The sequence below is a fragment of the Pteropus medius genome, unplaced genomic scaffold (assembly GCF_902729225.1).
Source record: "Pteropus medius unplaced genomic scaffold, Ma_sr-lr_union100, whole genome shotgun sequence".
NCBI classification, from domain to species: Eukaryota; Metazoa; Chordata; class Mammalia; order Chiroptera; family Pteropodidae; genus Pteropus; species Pteropus medius.
The window spans coordinates 2907220-2922675 of record NW_024355205.1 but is presented as its reverse complement, the minus strand read 5'-3'; the positions used below and the strand labels follow the sequence as shown (position 1 = coordinate 2922675).

The window sequence follows — 15456 nt, the reverse complement described above, 5'->3', positions numbered from 1 at the left end:
AGCTATTTAGCTGACTTCATGGACCAGCATCCTGTTGCATCTACTCCTAATGACACAGCTTGTTTCTTTTCTCTTCCTGTAGGCATTGTCTCTGCTTAGAGTTTGGGCTTTTTGTTTATCTGGGACTTCAGCTTTATGATGGATTTGGTAAAAGTCATAAATTTAAAGTTATGCCTCCTTTAAAAAAAAAAAGGTAATAGTTTTTAAGGTAAAGCAAGTCCCACCGTAGTTAAGATTTTGCAGCAGATTTGGCCTTTAATGAAATCAGCCCCCTTTCTATGACCTAGTCTCCCCGTCATATGATTTTCTTTTTTTCATACTTTAAAAAAGAAAAAGTGTCTCAAAATATATCTGATTTGGCGCTACTTTGGCAAACAGATATTGGAGAGATATCTTTGAGGTAGGAATTAGGACATTTACCCAGAAATCATCCATTTCATTTCCAGCACAAGCACCTGGTAGGACTCAATAAATTGGTGTTATTTATTATTTTATAGCAAAATAGAACCCTTAAAACAAATAGTTTATGAAATCACATATTAAAGGAACCTAAATGCATATTTTTTGTCCTTGAATATTTTAATTATAAAAGTAACATATGCTTGAGATAAACATAAAAGTTCTAGTCTGTTCCATCCTAGAAATAATCACACTGATCCTTTGAGACTTTTCCCTAAAAACTTACTTCATAATACAGAAAAGGTAGTAAATAAATTAATACACAGACTATTTGGGAAAGCCAGGAAATACACTGATTGCCTATTTCTCTATTTACATTTATTTCTCTTCAAAAATATATGTGTAAGTTCAGAGTGTATCACAGCTAAGCTGAATGTGGTCTGATATCTTCATTTTAGCTCAGTGAAAAGAATCGGGGCAAATATTTTGCATTCTTTTTCCATTTAACGTTTTAAAGTTTATTAGTTTTCTAAGGGAAAGAGCCTCTAATTTTGCAAGATTTTGAATAGATAAGGTTATGAGCTTATGAGAATTTTGAGACTATTCCCTGGACAGTCTTGAATATTCCTTGTGAGACAGTCTAACATGACATGAGGCTGATTTGAATGACTTTTGGTTAATGTTCCCTTCCTGTGAGGCATTGGTGGGATTATAGAAAACAAATGATAGGAAAATTCAGCACCTCTATAAGTAAAAAAAAAAGTAGAAGGAGATTTATATATTAGATAATAATATACTCAGAGGACAATGGAAACTTGTCTAAAATAATTTTGCTTATAAATATGAAATGTCATCAGGTTTTTTTTTTTTTTATTAAAATTTGTTCAGTAGGAAGGAGATACAAAAATAGATATAGAAAAAGAATTCGGGAAAAGAATTGGCTTGGACTTTGTTAAATTTTTTAATATGGTTCGGTCTTCTTTGGGGGATTTTACAAGTATATTGTTTGAGGTCTTTATTTCTGACTTTCTTTATGTAAGACCCTTTGCCTATCTATTCTCGAGGCTTATTTCATGTTCTGCATCCTCAATAAAGCCTTTCCTGGCCATGCCACTCTCTATTAGTGCCTCACGTCTCTGATTCCTACTGAACTGACCCACTCTTCCCCATGTCATTCTACTCAACTAAATGGTAGGCTTTTTGTGGGTAGAGTTCTTGTCTTTTATATTCCTCACAGTATTGCCAAGCTTATAAAAAAAATAAACAATTGCATTTGCCCAGTTGCAAAACATTGTATAACATACCCTCTTGATTGTTTTTATTAGATGAAAAACAAAGATTCAGTTACGAGCGGTCTGGATATGATCTTGAAGAATCTGATGGCCCAGATGAGGATGATAATGAAAATGAAGATGATGATGAGGACAGCCAGGCTGAATCAGTCCTATCAGCAGCTCCCTCTGTTACGGCCAGCCCTCAGCATCTTCCATCTAGAAGTAGCCTTCAGGACTCTGTGAGTGCTGATGAGGACATCAGGATTACCGATTGCTTTTCCGGGGTACACACAGACCCAATGGACGTTCTGCCTAGAGCATTGCCCACCAAGATGACGGTACTTAGCACGATGCAGTCAGACTACAGCAAGAAGACAGAGTTGCCACTGAGGACCCGGCAGCATGCTGTGAAAGACGAAGAAGATACAGCTGCTCCTGTAGACTCTTCTAGGTCACCTGAAGTTGTACCTAGATCTCCATGTCATCAAATGTCTGTAGACTTCCCTGAATCAGAAGAAATTCTGAGACAATCTGTGGTTGGAAAGGCTATTGCTTTAACGCAGGTAAATGGTTGTTTTCCTATTTTTCAAACCTATTAAATATGGGGCACCTAATGGTTTAAGAAAATAATGTGCTTAAATTATTCATTCATGCATGGCTAAATCAGTTTGTTTAAGCTTTTTGTTTTGTTTTAAAGGCTAAGGATATTTATTTCCCTTAAATCCTTTTTAGGTATTTTAATCAGAGTTCACATATTGTATTATAAATCTGTGAAAGAACCAAAGGAATCTTTTGAAATAAACTCATTTTTTATTTGCTTTTTTTTTAACATCTTGAAATTAAAAAAACATGTATGTGCCTATTGAGAACATGACTCTCAGACATATTCATCCCATGGCTACTCTAAGTTGTTTTTCCACTGGCATTGATATGATAGGTTTACACTAGATTATCCAAAAATTTTGCGCTTTGTCCCTGTTAGCAAAACAGCTACCAGTTTCTATGGCAAAGTAAGTATGACCAAAAAAATATGTCAAGTAGTTCACTTTACTTGAATGATCAAATTGCTGTGGCAGCTTGGGAAAGCTTCCTGCCCTGAGAACTAGCTGAGGGCCAGACACACGCCTCCAGAAAGTCACCCTGAGGGTGCTGCTATGAATGATACCCTGCTTTTACACTTGGCGGCTGGTGAGAAACATGTAAGTGTGTTAGGAATACATTCTTCTCTCATTGACAGTTCTAGTAGATATTAACAATTGCACTAGGATTTATTCCTAAATGTGGCAGATTTATTTTGGTTTATTAGGTAACACTGGAGAAAATTTAAAAGGCTGAAAGCTTGAATTTTTATAGGCTACCCTAAATTAATATAATTTAATCTTTAAATTATTTTAATATTTACATTAGCATATAAATTAATGTCGCTCTATAATACAGACATCAAGATAAAGCTAATATATAGATAATAACCTTAAAGTGGAAGAAAGGATAGGCAAGATTTATTCCTTCTAATGACATTTCTTTACTTTCATATTGGTCACTAGTACTTTAAGCTTCTCTATCCCCAAATTTCTCGTATACCTGCCAGTACATGGAAATCTGGTTTTTAGTAGACCTTTCACAAACTTACATATGAATGACCATACAAATGAACAACTATAGATCTTTTTATTAATAACAACTTTATTTCATAAATGAGTAGTTCTCCAGTTAATTTTTCCCTGAGTTGATAATCGTAGCCAACTAATACCTCAATTTCTTAAAGACTTCTAATGTCTAAAATAGGATGGAACTAGTGATGCCAGCAGTAGTAATGACAACAACAGCTGAATATAATTATGGCCACCTCTAAGAGTTAATTTTAGTATAAGTGAGATGATATCTAGGAAATTTGAAAAATGCAGAGTACTATGCAAAATGTGTTTTATTTGTACAAGAAAATAAAGAGAGTAAAAGTGCAATAGAGGTTTTTTCCATTGGAAATTTATTTTTAAAATGAAAATAGAATTTTTAGCAAGCCTATAATTTTATAAAATACAATTATGCATATTTTCAGCTCACTAGAAATAGATTTTATGCTAGCATTTTAGCTCAGTGACTAAGAAAGCTGTGCTCTGAAAGGATTCTTCTCTCCTGTCTTTTAGAACACATCTGTACGGCTCCCTCCTCCTGCAACGGAGCGCAACCCTCAGATAGCAGCAGGAATTCTTTCAGGGGCCTCACCTCAGCCTGATACTCAAGGAGAGAAGCCGCAAATAACTCTCCCTCCGACTCCAGGCCTGCCTTCTCCTCAGACTCATTTGTTTAGCCACCTTCCTTTGCATTCCCAACAGCAATCAAGGACACCTTATAATATGGTTCCAGTTGGGGGAATCCACGTGGTACCTGCTGGCCTCACATATTCTACATTCGTACCCATTCAAGCTGGGCCAATGCAACTTACGATTCCTGCTGTCAATGTAATTCACAGAACTGTAGGCACTCCTGGGGATACAATCACAGAAGTTTCTGGCACTACAAATCCTGCTGGAGTGGCTGAATTAAACAGTGTCGTGCCATGTATTCCCATTGGCCAAATCCGTGTGCCAGGCCTTCAGAACCTCAGTACCCCAGGCTTGCAGTCACTTTCATCACTGAGCATGGAAACCGTCAATATTTTAGGCCTCTCCAATACAAACATGGCCCCACAAGTACACCCGCCAGGGCTGGCTCTAAATGCTGTCGGACTGCAAGTTTTGACTGCAAACCCTTCGTCACAGAGCAGTCCCACTCCGCAGGCACACATTCCTGGCCTCCAGATCTTGAACATCGCATTGCCTGCTTTAATTCCCTCAGTTAGTCAAGTGACCGTGGATGCACAGGGAGCTCCTGAAACACCAGCTTCCCAAAACAGAGCACGTGAGGCGCTCCCCAAGCCAACTTCCATAGCCAGTGTGAGTCAGGGCAGCAGGACCGTGTCTCCTCAGGGGTCACCTCAAGTCCAGCGGGAAAATGCAAAAAAAGTGCTAGATCCACTTGCCCCTGCAAGAGACCATGCAAGGCTTGATGGCTCAAGTAAAATGGACACAGGGAAGGCTGCCTCCGTCAATCATGTGAAGCCCAAGCATGAACTCCCTTCCATTCAGGGCAAACCAGCGTCCACATCAGAGCCTCTGCTAAAGGTGCATCCTGACGCTTTCACAGAGCCCTCAGGCCAGCAGGCTCTCTGTCCAGACAGGCCAGTGGCTAGGCCCATGGCCCTGTCCCGCAGGCAGGCCACTGCGCAGTTCAGCGACGTGAGTAGTGACGACGACGAGGACAGGCTTGTGATAGCAACCTAGTGGCTTTTTACTTTGTTTTTTTGTTCGTTTTGTTTTTTTTGTTTTTTTTGAGTTTTTTTATATAACACTTCAAGGTTTCTTTGTAAACCCCCCTTCCCTTAAAGCACATTTTTCTGACATAAACTCATGACTAATCTTTGTGCAATCATGAAATTTTGACCAATAATTGTTGTTTTGTGTCAGCTCCAGCCATTTTTGTACATGTTGTATAGACAATTGTGCCTTTTAGGAGTTTTATGTTTAGAAACTGTACAGATTGTTGAATATCTATACATATAAAATATATATTATATATATATATATACATATATATATATATATATGAAAACCAGGTAGTTATTTGTGTTTAGTAACAAAAACCTGTCAAATAAATCAACTGATTAAATTATATGTTGCACTGTTAAGTATAAATTTCTATGGCTGTGGGGCAGAGTTTCTGTGTATAAATTAATATGTAAACTCCATATTTATTGTATTCATATTAGTCTTTGAAAATGGGTCTGTCCTTCTTGTGTAAGATGGTAACTTTACACTTCAGACAGATTTTCTGTGTTATAAAATGTTTCAGTAAAATATTGTTTACTGACTTTATCATTGCTTTAGTTGTGCCTTCTTTATATCATTTAGTGATCAGTCATCTGCATTCAAAATATAGCCTTAGGTTACATTCTTTGCACACTCACCCCACTGTTATTTTTAAGAAACTGGCTTGGTGATGTTACTACTGTGGGAAACTCACCAAAATTTACACAGCTAAGAGATCTATTTTTCCTATTTGTGATGAGTAATTCTGTAACTATTAACTTATTAGAAGAGTCAGTATTTAAGAACACTGTCTGTAAGTATTTATAGCATACAGCCTGAAATGGGCAGAGTTCCTAAATGTGGGTATGATGATTTCTGGTAAATGTAAAATAAGTTAGAAAACTTCTAAATTCCTTAAGTGTCTCTTTAGCAATAATTCCTTCCTGTCTTGGGAAGCTAAACAGCCCTTACTCATTCAGAAAAATGATGCGAGGAACTCACAATTACCACTGCAGTGATTTGCATTATTACCTAAGCATTACAGATGCTAGATTTGTGAGAAGATGTTTTAATGTCGGAATTTGAACATTTAGCACATCATTAAGGCAATGTATTAACATTTTAAAAAGCCTGCTTCATGAAGATTTCAGATATATGAAGTTTATAAGACAACAGAGCATGGGGGAAGAATTCTAAGGAGTTCGGAGACCTGCTACTAGCCGACCCCTCCTTCATGTCTGTGACTTTCGAAGAGACACCATTTTGCTATCTTGGCCTGCATGTCTTAATCTAAATTATGATCTCTAAGATGTGCTCCAGCACCAGCAGTCTCTGATGGATCTGTGATGCTTTCAATGAATGCTTCAATTTACATTTATACTTTTCCACATATTAAGTAACAAAATTCTCAAAAATAATAAAACTGCATTTTTATTCCAAGATAAATTTGAAAAGAATTCTGGAAACTCCTATTATAGGAATTGCATTGCTCTATCAATACAGTAGTTGAAACCGAGGTCCATTATCTCAAATTTCTTGAAATTAATAAGTTTTAACTCTGTCATGCCTTTATATTATATGTTTATGGCCTAAAATTTGAAAGCAGTATAATAAGCATATTCTTAGTCCATAAACATGTTTAAGTGTACATAACTTTTAATTCAAAAGTAATGCTCCGAATTTCAGCACTGAGGATTTTTTTAGTTTACGTAGATAGATTTTCTTAATTTGAAGAATTCCTATGTTTAACCGCATACTGAATGCTGTGATATGCTTGGACACTCCCTTGAACATTTCATAATTCTGTAATATACTTTAAGATATCTTATACTGTTGACTTTTCAAGATTCATTACATTATACATATACCTTTAATACTGTGGACTTTAATGCTTTCATGTGGCTTTCAAATATTTTGAAATACGCAGCCAAATAAGAAACATTACTAAAGTTTGTGCCACTATATTTTGAAATAGTCACATGAACAAATATAAGAGAATAATTTTGAATTGTTTTTCCAGAGTCTTTGCTCAAGGAGCACTGTTATTCTCAAATACGAATGATTTGCTAGGAGACTGCATTTGACTTTTATTCTGTAGTACTGTTATGAAAGACTCAGGTCCATAAAGAAGTAGAGTTCAATGACATAGGAAATCTCTTTGATAAGTTTTTGGCAAAACACTGTAAGACAATTTCAGTATCTTCTATTTAGAGATTCTGTATCATTTTTTCATAATAGAAATATGATTTTCCTTTCACAGAAATAGTATAACACTTATTAATCTCTAACCTGAATTTTAAATGATGGAGCTTAACAAGGATTATGGAGTATGATCATTTTTGTTGGAAGACTGTCAAGATAGTTAATATTTCTTGATGCATGCTCAGGTCAAAATATAACATCAGTGCTCTTTTCGACTTTTCTCTCTGTGACATTACATTTTGAGATCAAGTTTAAGCAATTCCAAAAAGGTGACTGTTTTAGAATAATTCTGTTTCAAAACCACCTATAAATTCTAAACACAACATATTAAATCTAAGGAATCTTCTCCCAGAGTGACTTACCATGACTTTGGAGAATTATCTATTTAATATTCAATGAATATAATATTTTAATGACAGTAACTCCCCGCTATCATTACCAAAAAACAACAAAAACGAGAGAACAGGTTTAAAGCAAGAATAGCAAAATATTTTTCTGTTCTAATTATGCAATCTGAAAATAATGAGACCCTTACATATAATAGATCATCTAGAATCTTGCACATACAAAGTTTTGTGCAGACATAGAGTTAATGCAAAGACATAACCTGCCCTTATGTGTTATCTTTTCTCTGAATCAGGGGTGGACCTGAAGACTCAGCCATCCCAAATCAAATAATGGTTTAAGTACCAACCAACTCCAATACTATGCAAGATACAAAAGAAATTAGAAGGTATGCTTTTTATACTGAAGGATCATGTCTGCTTAAGACTTAACACCATATCACCTAGAGAATAATACTACAGTACATACCAGACTTTAAATGTTGCAAGAGTTAAGAAAATTATTATCTTAAATAATTGAACAATTTGTGTATTTTGGAATTGATGTATTTTGAAGGAGATTTGGGATTTAGAATAGAAATGTTGCTAAGCAGTAGAACAAATAGAGTAAAGAAAGCAGAGATGAAATTTAAAATTGTGTCAGGGAACTAGTCTAAATGGAAAAGAGGGATTCACTCAAATTTCCAACAAATATTTATTTAGCTCTAACAATCTAGAAAGCACTTCGGAGATGAAGATTTAATGCACATTAAATGGTATCTACCATCTAGGAGCTTGTGTTCTAGTAGAAGAGTAAGCACAAGAGGCAAAGTATCTTAAGAGGCATAAAAGTAGTAGAGCCAAGAACAGTAATAGTGCAAATAAGTTGATTGAGTTGATCAGGGAACCCTATGGATTATGTGGCATTTAAGCTTGGCTTTGAGGGGGACTTTGCCAAGAGAAGGACATTACAGACAGAAGGGATGATACAGGGATGTGGAGGGGAACCAATATTTATTAGTAGTATGTGTCATAATCTCATTTAATCCTCCTAGACAGATACTCTCCCATTTTATGTACAAGGAGGCTGCATCTCACAACATTTTGAATCCTGGTCATGCTGGTGCAGCAGCTGATCCAAGATTGTATGATGCAGCAGCATTACACATAAGGTGCAAGAAATACTGAGATGAAGAGAATAAACAGTATTTTGGGGATTTAGCAAGCATTTGACAAAGCCATGATAATATGGAGAACAAGGGATAGACTTAATTAGAACTGTCTAGCCTTATCACATGAAAAGGGCACTCAGTGGATCTGAGTTATGCCAGAAAAGGAGCATTATTTCTTTAATGTGCTAATAATTTGAGGGGAGGTGGGGGCAATAAGAGAACAGCAAAAGTGAGGAGGAAAGGGAAATAATGCAGGGACCATGAAAAACAAGCACAAATTATCCATTACCAAGCATTTTCTTTTTAATTAATGGACTCAATAAAACTATAGGAGACATTTGTTGATCCGAATACATGATGATCCACATCCAAGATGATTTGATCAACTGGAGAGAGAAGAAAATTTAACAGGAAAACAAGACACTCTAACACCTATGTTGAAAAATAAACTATCAAAAATGTAAGTTTTATTTACACAAAGTTCAGTATGTATATCCTTACCACCCCACCAAAAGCATCATCTCATTTTGGGGATATTAGAAATACATTATTTAGACCCAGGTAAAAGACAGCCATGCTCTATTTCCTCATGAGAGTGTTCTTCAAAACGGGGATTTCTGCACTCCAAGCTTGAACAAGATAAAGACAAATGAGGACATTTTGAGGCCCTTGGGCCCTGGACACCAAGCTTAGAGAATGGCCATGAGAGGGCTGGGACACAAGTCAACCTTCATGGTTCATCATGGCAGCCAAGAAAGCACTACAGGAGAGTCACAGCAGAAGAAATGTTAAAGAACAATCATAATAAAATATAATAAGTAAGTTGTCTTTCCAATAGCGGGGGGAGAAAGTTTAGAGATTATGAAAAGAGAAAGGCAGCTATTGTGAGAGAAATTTTATGTCTCCATTAATTCTTGTGTAAAACCAGAATTAACCTCACAGCAAGCAGCTAGTAGAAATTCAAGGCTCACAAACTAATGCTCATATTTGTGTAATCAGACATAAATATGTAGAAACATTTATCTTCAGAGGAGACTGCAAGATTAAAAATTCTAGTATTATTCGTACCTATCCTTTAAAATACATCTGGATCAGCCAGCAGGAAATGCTTAATGGTCCTTCTCTCCACTTGATTCTGAAGCGAGTTCTGAAGAGCAGCATTTCCAACAGCTTGGATCTTGCTCTGGGAGAACACAAAGTCAGCTTTGAAGAGCCTCAGTCTCCATCAGGGATCCACCCACATTCTAGAATCAGGGAGAAAGACCAAGCACATGTGTCTCTCGAAGTCATGAATCACATTTTGCTTATTTTACAGTTTAGGCCTTTTTTAAATTAAAAGGTGCCTATCTATGACAAATAAAAGTTTTCTTATGGCTTCGCTTTTGTTCTCTGAGACATTAGGGCTACCTCATTCCTTAATATCTGAGGGTTACATTAGAAATTAAGGGTTTATTTCAGCACACTGAAGACTTGTTCTTCTGAGGCACTGGATAACAACAGAGGTGGAGACTACATGTTGGGGTAATGATGGAAGAATGAAAGTTAAGAATCTAGGTAAGATAAATTTTATTTCCCATGCCACCACGCCATGTCTCTAATTCTGAAAAGATGTAACTGATTGAGGTAATTAGAATGAGGCTTTAAATGTGAAAATTTTCTGGCTTAAAAGGATAGATTATATTAATTTTTGAAATTAGGTAAATTTTCTTGCTTAAACTAAGAAGGTATTTATATAGATTTAATTTTTACGATTGTAGGCAAGTCATGCCCCATCGATACTATAATTGAATATTTTATGAACAAATTACATATATAATGTAGTATTTCTAATTTTAACAATTACAACAAATACTATATGATGTTATTCCCATTCTTTGGTTGAGAAACTGTCTCAGAGCTACAAAACTAGTTAAGTAGTGAGGCTAAGATTTAAAACTAGGTCTATTTATTTCTAATGTATCAAGCTGCTGTTTCAGTAATGATTTATGGTAATTGGATTGTGCTGTATTCATTTCTAGGTGAAAGTCTACTTAGTATTAATAAAACATTCCATTTAAATTTTCTACTGACTTGAGTATGTCCAGTGCCATGCATATTTGTATAGATAATAGATTTTATAACTTTTTTTCTATGCTCTTACTCACAATTGATATAATAGGAGCCGTGAAAAGATTTAGGAAAGAAATATTTAATTTAAATAGCAGGAGATAAAATGGCAATCTAAAATGACAATTCTAATCAAGCATAAAATGTAAATTTCCAAAGTATATTAGGTTTTAATTATCAATCATTATTCAGAAAAATGTCTTTGTCATATATTTATGATGATGAAAGTTAGCTTGAAATGACGAAAGTTGGGCATAGATTCACATTGTTTTGGATATAGACATGTTTTGAGGACAGCATACATAATACTGTTAGGTAGCTAATCAGACATGAGCCACAGGGGAATAAAGAAAGAGAGGCCCAGCCTAGAGACTGCCCAAAGAACACCTTATTGGTAGTTAGAGAATCCCTCTTGCATCCCCAGAGACAAAGGACAAGAGGGCCATAATCTATAGCTGGTTTAAGCCAGCCACAGACACCTGCGCAGAAGGTACTGCCCTAATCCGCTCACACCTAAGCCTCATTATATCATCATTATGATACCATGTTTATGCTCGGAAGTTAATGAATCTAATTATAACAGACTGAATTCTGGGTAAGTGCATGCGAACTAGGTAAAGAGTTATATAGCAGCCAAGTATCAATCAAAATGACTTCATGTGCCAATCACCTAGGAACGCCTTTGTAACCACCCATCCTGGCCCTAATATAACTCAGACCTCTCCTTCCCTCAGGGTTACAGCTCTCTGGCCTTCCTGGCCCCCACTCCACCCCCCCCCCCCCCCCCCCCCCCCCCCCTCAACTCCAATTCCTGGTACTCTATCTCATTATCATTACTTTCTTTCCATTACATTACTGGTTTTAGGCTTTTGACCCGCGCTTTCTTCTACTTCAAAACATGCCTTTAATAAATAATACTTCTTATAATTGTCACTGAAAGCAAAATCATTTCTTCATCAGTGATAAGGACCAAACTCCGGAGTTTGTGTTACCCAAACTCCGATCGCTGGTATGGTAACAATATTATAAAGTCTCTGAATTTGATCTTTTCAGAAATATTTCCAAAAAGAAATAGAGGAATTTTTCATTACTTATGGTAGAAAAGAAAATTATTTAAATTAGAAGGTGCATCAAATTATACTAATTTTTATTGTGCATATTTAAATATAATGTAAAGAAAGCAAAGATAAAAATTTAGAATAAAAATATTTATAAATTATTTTACAAAAGCAGTAAGAGAGAAAAACAAATCATTGATCTATTTAGCAAATGATTCCATATTTCAGAATAAAACAATTGAGGTAACTATGTAAAATTTAACATTTTTACCTTCTAATTCTTACTTTTGGTTTCTGGAATAAAAAAGTGAAAAATAAGATACCTTTTATGGTATCCATAAGTTTGTGGGTTTTCAAAAGGTATAAAGACTAATAGACATTTGTTATGTAGTTGGTTTTACTTGAGACCAGACATCTTTCATTTATTCGTTTTCAGTTACGTGAAAGACAGTACATTTAGTTCCCTGTGAATGTTGCCAAATGAGATCTAAGGAACCATGTTAGGTGAAAGACAACAGGGCTTTACATTCCTGGAGGTCAGTCATGGAAAGAAAAGCCAGCTTTGAGATCAATTAGCCAGGCATGCTTAGTTTTCTTTGCTAATAGCAAGGTTTATTTTTGCCCAGATGGGTCAAATGTTAAGACTGGTTTTGATTCCGTAGTTATATCCTTTGATACATTTGAATTTAGTTATTTTGGAATATATTTGTACATTATACAGTAAGAAATTTTCTGTTACTTTGACACTCATATTCATTAAAAGTGGTTCCCTAGAAGTAGTTTACAATTTCATGCAGTCTCCTTATATATAACTAACCATGTACAATCATAATAATTGAAAGATCCAGCTTCATTAAAAGTTTACTATCTAATACAATAACTTGCTTCATTTCATAGTCTACAGGGGGCTCTAACCTTTTGAATTCGTAATGTAGATTATAAGAAACTGAATTTCAAAAACTCATCTATGAGGATAATAATAAATTTTAAAATTTGTTTTTTTAATTAATTTTAGAACCGAATTATTAATGACTTCCATTTGTTAATGACCATTAAGTTAAATCCTTAATAAAATATATTTTTTCTTTGTCTCAGCCTGTTTGAAATAGTTGTAAATATTTGGTACATGGTACATCACTCCTCTCTGATGCTCAAGCAACCCTCAATGCCTCCAGGTCAATGCTCTGAAGATTTTTTAAATGGAGATAAAGATCAGAACTGACACAGAGACCCCAGGGGCCCATCTTGGAAAATGTTTTGTTTGTTTTGTTTTGTAACTAAACAAATCCCTGTGAACTCTTTGTTGTCATTTTTCTAAATCCTTCAAAAAACGGGGGATTTGGAAGACAAAGCGGATTCAGGCATCAAAACATTTAAAGTCTCTGCTATAGGTAGATTATATAATCTTTAGAATTGCAGCTGAAATAGATAAAATATTTCATGGCAGACTCACTATTGTCTCTTAGAAACACTTAAAGATTTTGTTACTGTTGCTTTTATTGTTGCTATGTAAATAAGTCTGCACCATGTAGAATATATGCTAAATGTATTTGTAAATGATTTAGAGTTAAGGGCCCTTAGATCTGTCAGCTGCAGCGCGATTGAACTTTTAGTTCAATCTCTGTTCCAGGGTTATCTTAGTGCCCATAGATTGTATTCCCATTGTTGCCAATGTCTCACAAATTTATGACCCAGTGGGATATGGACAGGAGAGAATAGATTTGCAAAAAAAAAAAAAAAAAAGCTCAAGGTCCATAATCTACACGTTGCAACAATATTATTAGTATAGATAGTTCTGATGTTTTGTAGTTTATCTGTTTGTCAAATCAAAATATAACCGTAAGTTTTGATTCTTATTTTATGTATTACATAAGGAAAGAAGTACCATATTGCATATGGAAACATTGCCTAAATTCAAATCCCAGTAGACAGTTTATCAGCTAATTGTCAAATTATTTTCTGTGCCTCAATTTTCTCATTTGTCATTTAGGGCAAAGTTATATTTAACTCAGAGAGCTTTTGGGAAAATTAAAGCAGACTATATGTAAAAGTAACAATTCCTGGTGCACAGTAATATCTGAATAAATGTTAGAACTGATTATTAGATTTTTTCAATGATTTTAAATAGTTTGTAATCAGATAATAAGTCATTTAACAAATACTTATGAAGCACCAACCACATGCAAGACCATGATCAGATCTTTATGTGTGACTATGTTGAAAACCACTTACACCCTTTTTAAAAATGCTGGGCTATGTTTAAAATGTTTCTAACATTTTGCTTTGCAGGAAAACAAGGCAAAGTAGAAGTATAATGAATAAACCAAGCAGATCGTCTCTAACAGCTTACATGAATTTTTCTGTCTAAAAGTTTGAAAAAGTAAAGATATTCTTGTCCATTCTCAAGAAGATAGTCTGTCAACTGGCAAAAAAATGTCTGATATTTGCAGATGATGATGCACACTCTTCGAGGGAAAGGACACATGTCTCAGGCTGTCCTGTGGTTGCCTTTACTCCTGGTGGACTCTAGCAGAAGTGGGCATGGAGAGCAGCTTTCTTCACAGAGGATCCTAGCTGGGCCCTCCACAGATGCCAGGCCTGCACAGAAATCAGCACAGGGTACTGATTAAACCTCCTGGAGCCCTGAGGAGCCCAAATCAGCACAATTAGGCTGATGCCTGTCAGCATCTCTAGCTATGCTGGAATTTGGGACTGATTTTCACGACCTAGCAACTGCAACTGAGGGAGGATGATATTTGAATCAGATTGTTAAACAGGGATTGGAAACATTGGATTAGTCAGCTATGAGGTTTGATTCTAGGTAATATTTTTTTTTAAGTCTTATGTGTATTTTTAAGAATTATTGAATTTTTGATATCGAAAGCAAATAACTCCTCTCATCTCCTCATTTAATAAATGAGGAAAATTTTGTTCAAAGGGGAAATACATCCTTTATGAAAAATAGAAAGTGGTCACATTTATGCTGGCTGGCTACCAGCACAAACTCTATAGACAGTGTCAGATTATACCCTTCCTCCTTTGCCTTGGAGCTTTCTAAACTTGGGAAAGTCATTGGGCTTTCCTGTACCTCAATTTCTTGATATATAAGATAGGTATAATAATGTCAACTTTAGAAGTCAGCGTGAGGATTATATGAGATCTCATGCAGGGAATTTGGTAAAGGACCTACCTTCCATCATTGGATAAGCTGAATATATGCATTTTAAATTAAAATAAATTCAGTTGTTTTCTTGGCATGTACATTTTGCAGTAATTCACAGACTTAGAATATCTACTAAGAAGAAAGAGTACTTTATTCTTATAAGCTATAATTATAAGTGTTCAATATTTTTAGAGGAGAAAATGTATCTGTTTATGGTAGGTATTTAATAATTACCTACAGATTTGCTCTAATTGTCAGTTTCTCAAAAATTACTATTGTTTTCTAAATTTCTTAACAAGTAATTATAAATAGATGTTTTGGTGTGAAAAATGAGAAAGATATTCAGTGTTACTTGTATTTCATAAACACCATATAATTTCCATTCATCATAATTTCTATTTGTTGATATGAGACA

The 15456-nt window shown here is 35.2% G+C and overlaps 1 protein-coding gene across 6 annotated transcripts in view; it reads left to right on the top strand.

Moving 5' to 3' along the window:
* The window catches only part of HIVEP1 (HIVEP zinc finger 1), a 134803-nt gene extending 129219 nt beyond the window's left edge, over positions 1-5584 (top strand). For all 6 annotated transcript variants that reach the window (XM_039857963.1, XM_039857957.1, XM_039857958.1 and 3 more), the window contains 2 exons: positions 1725-2236; positions 3818-5584. In XM_039857963.1, the coding sequence (XP_039713897.1) occupies positions 1725-2236; positions 3818-4993 (1688 nt within the window). In that variant the 3' untranslated portion in view covers positions 4994-5584. The remainder of the gene's footprint in view (positions 1-1724; positions 2237-3817) is intronic.
* The last annotated feature ends 9872 nt before the right edge of the window (positions 5585-15456 follow it).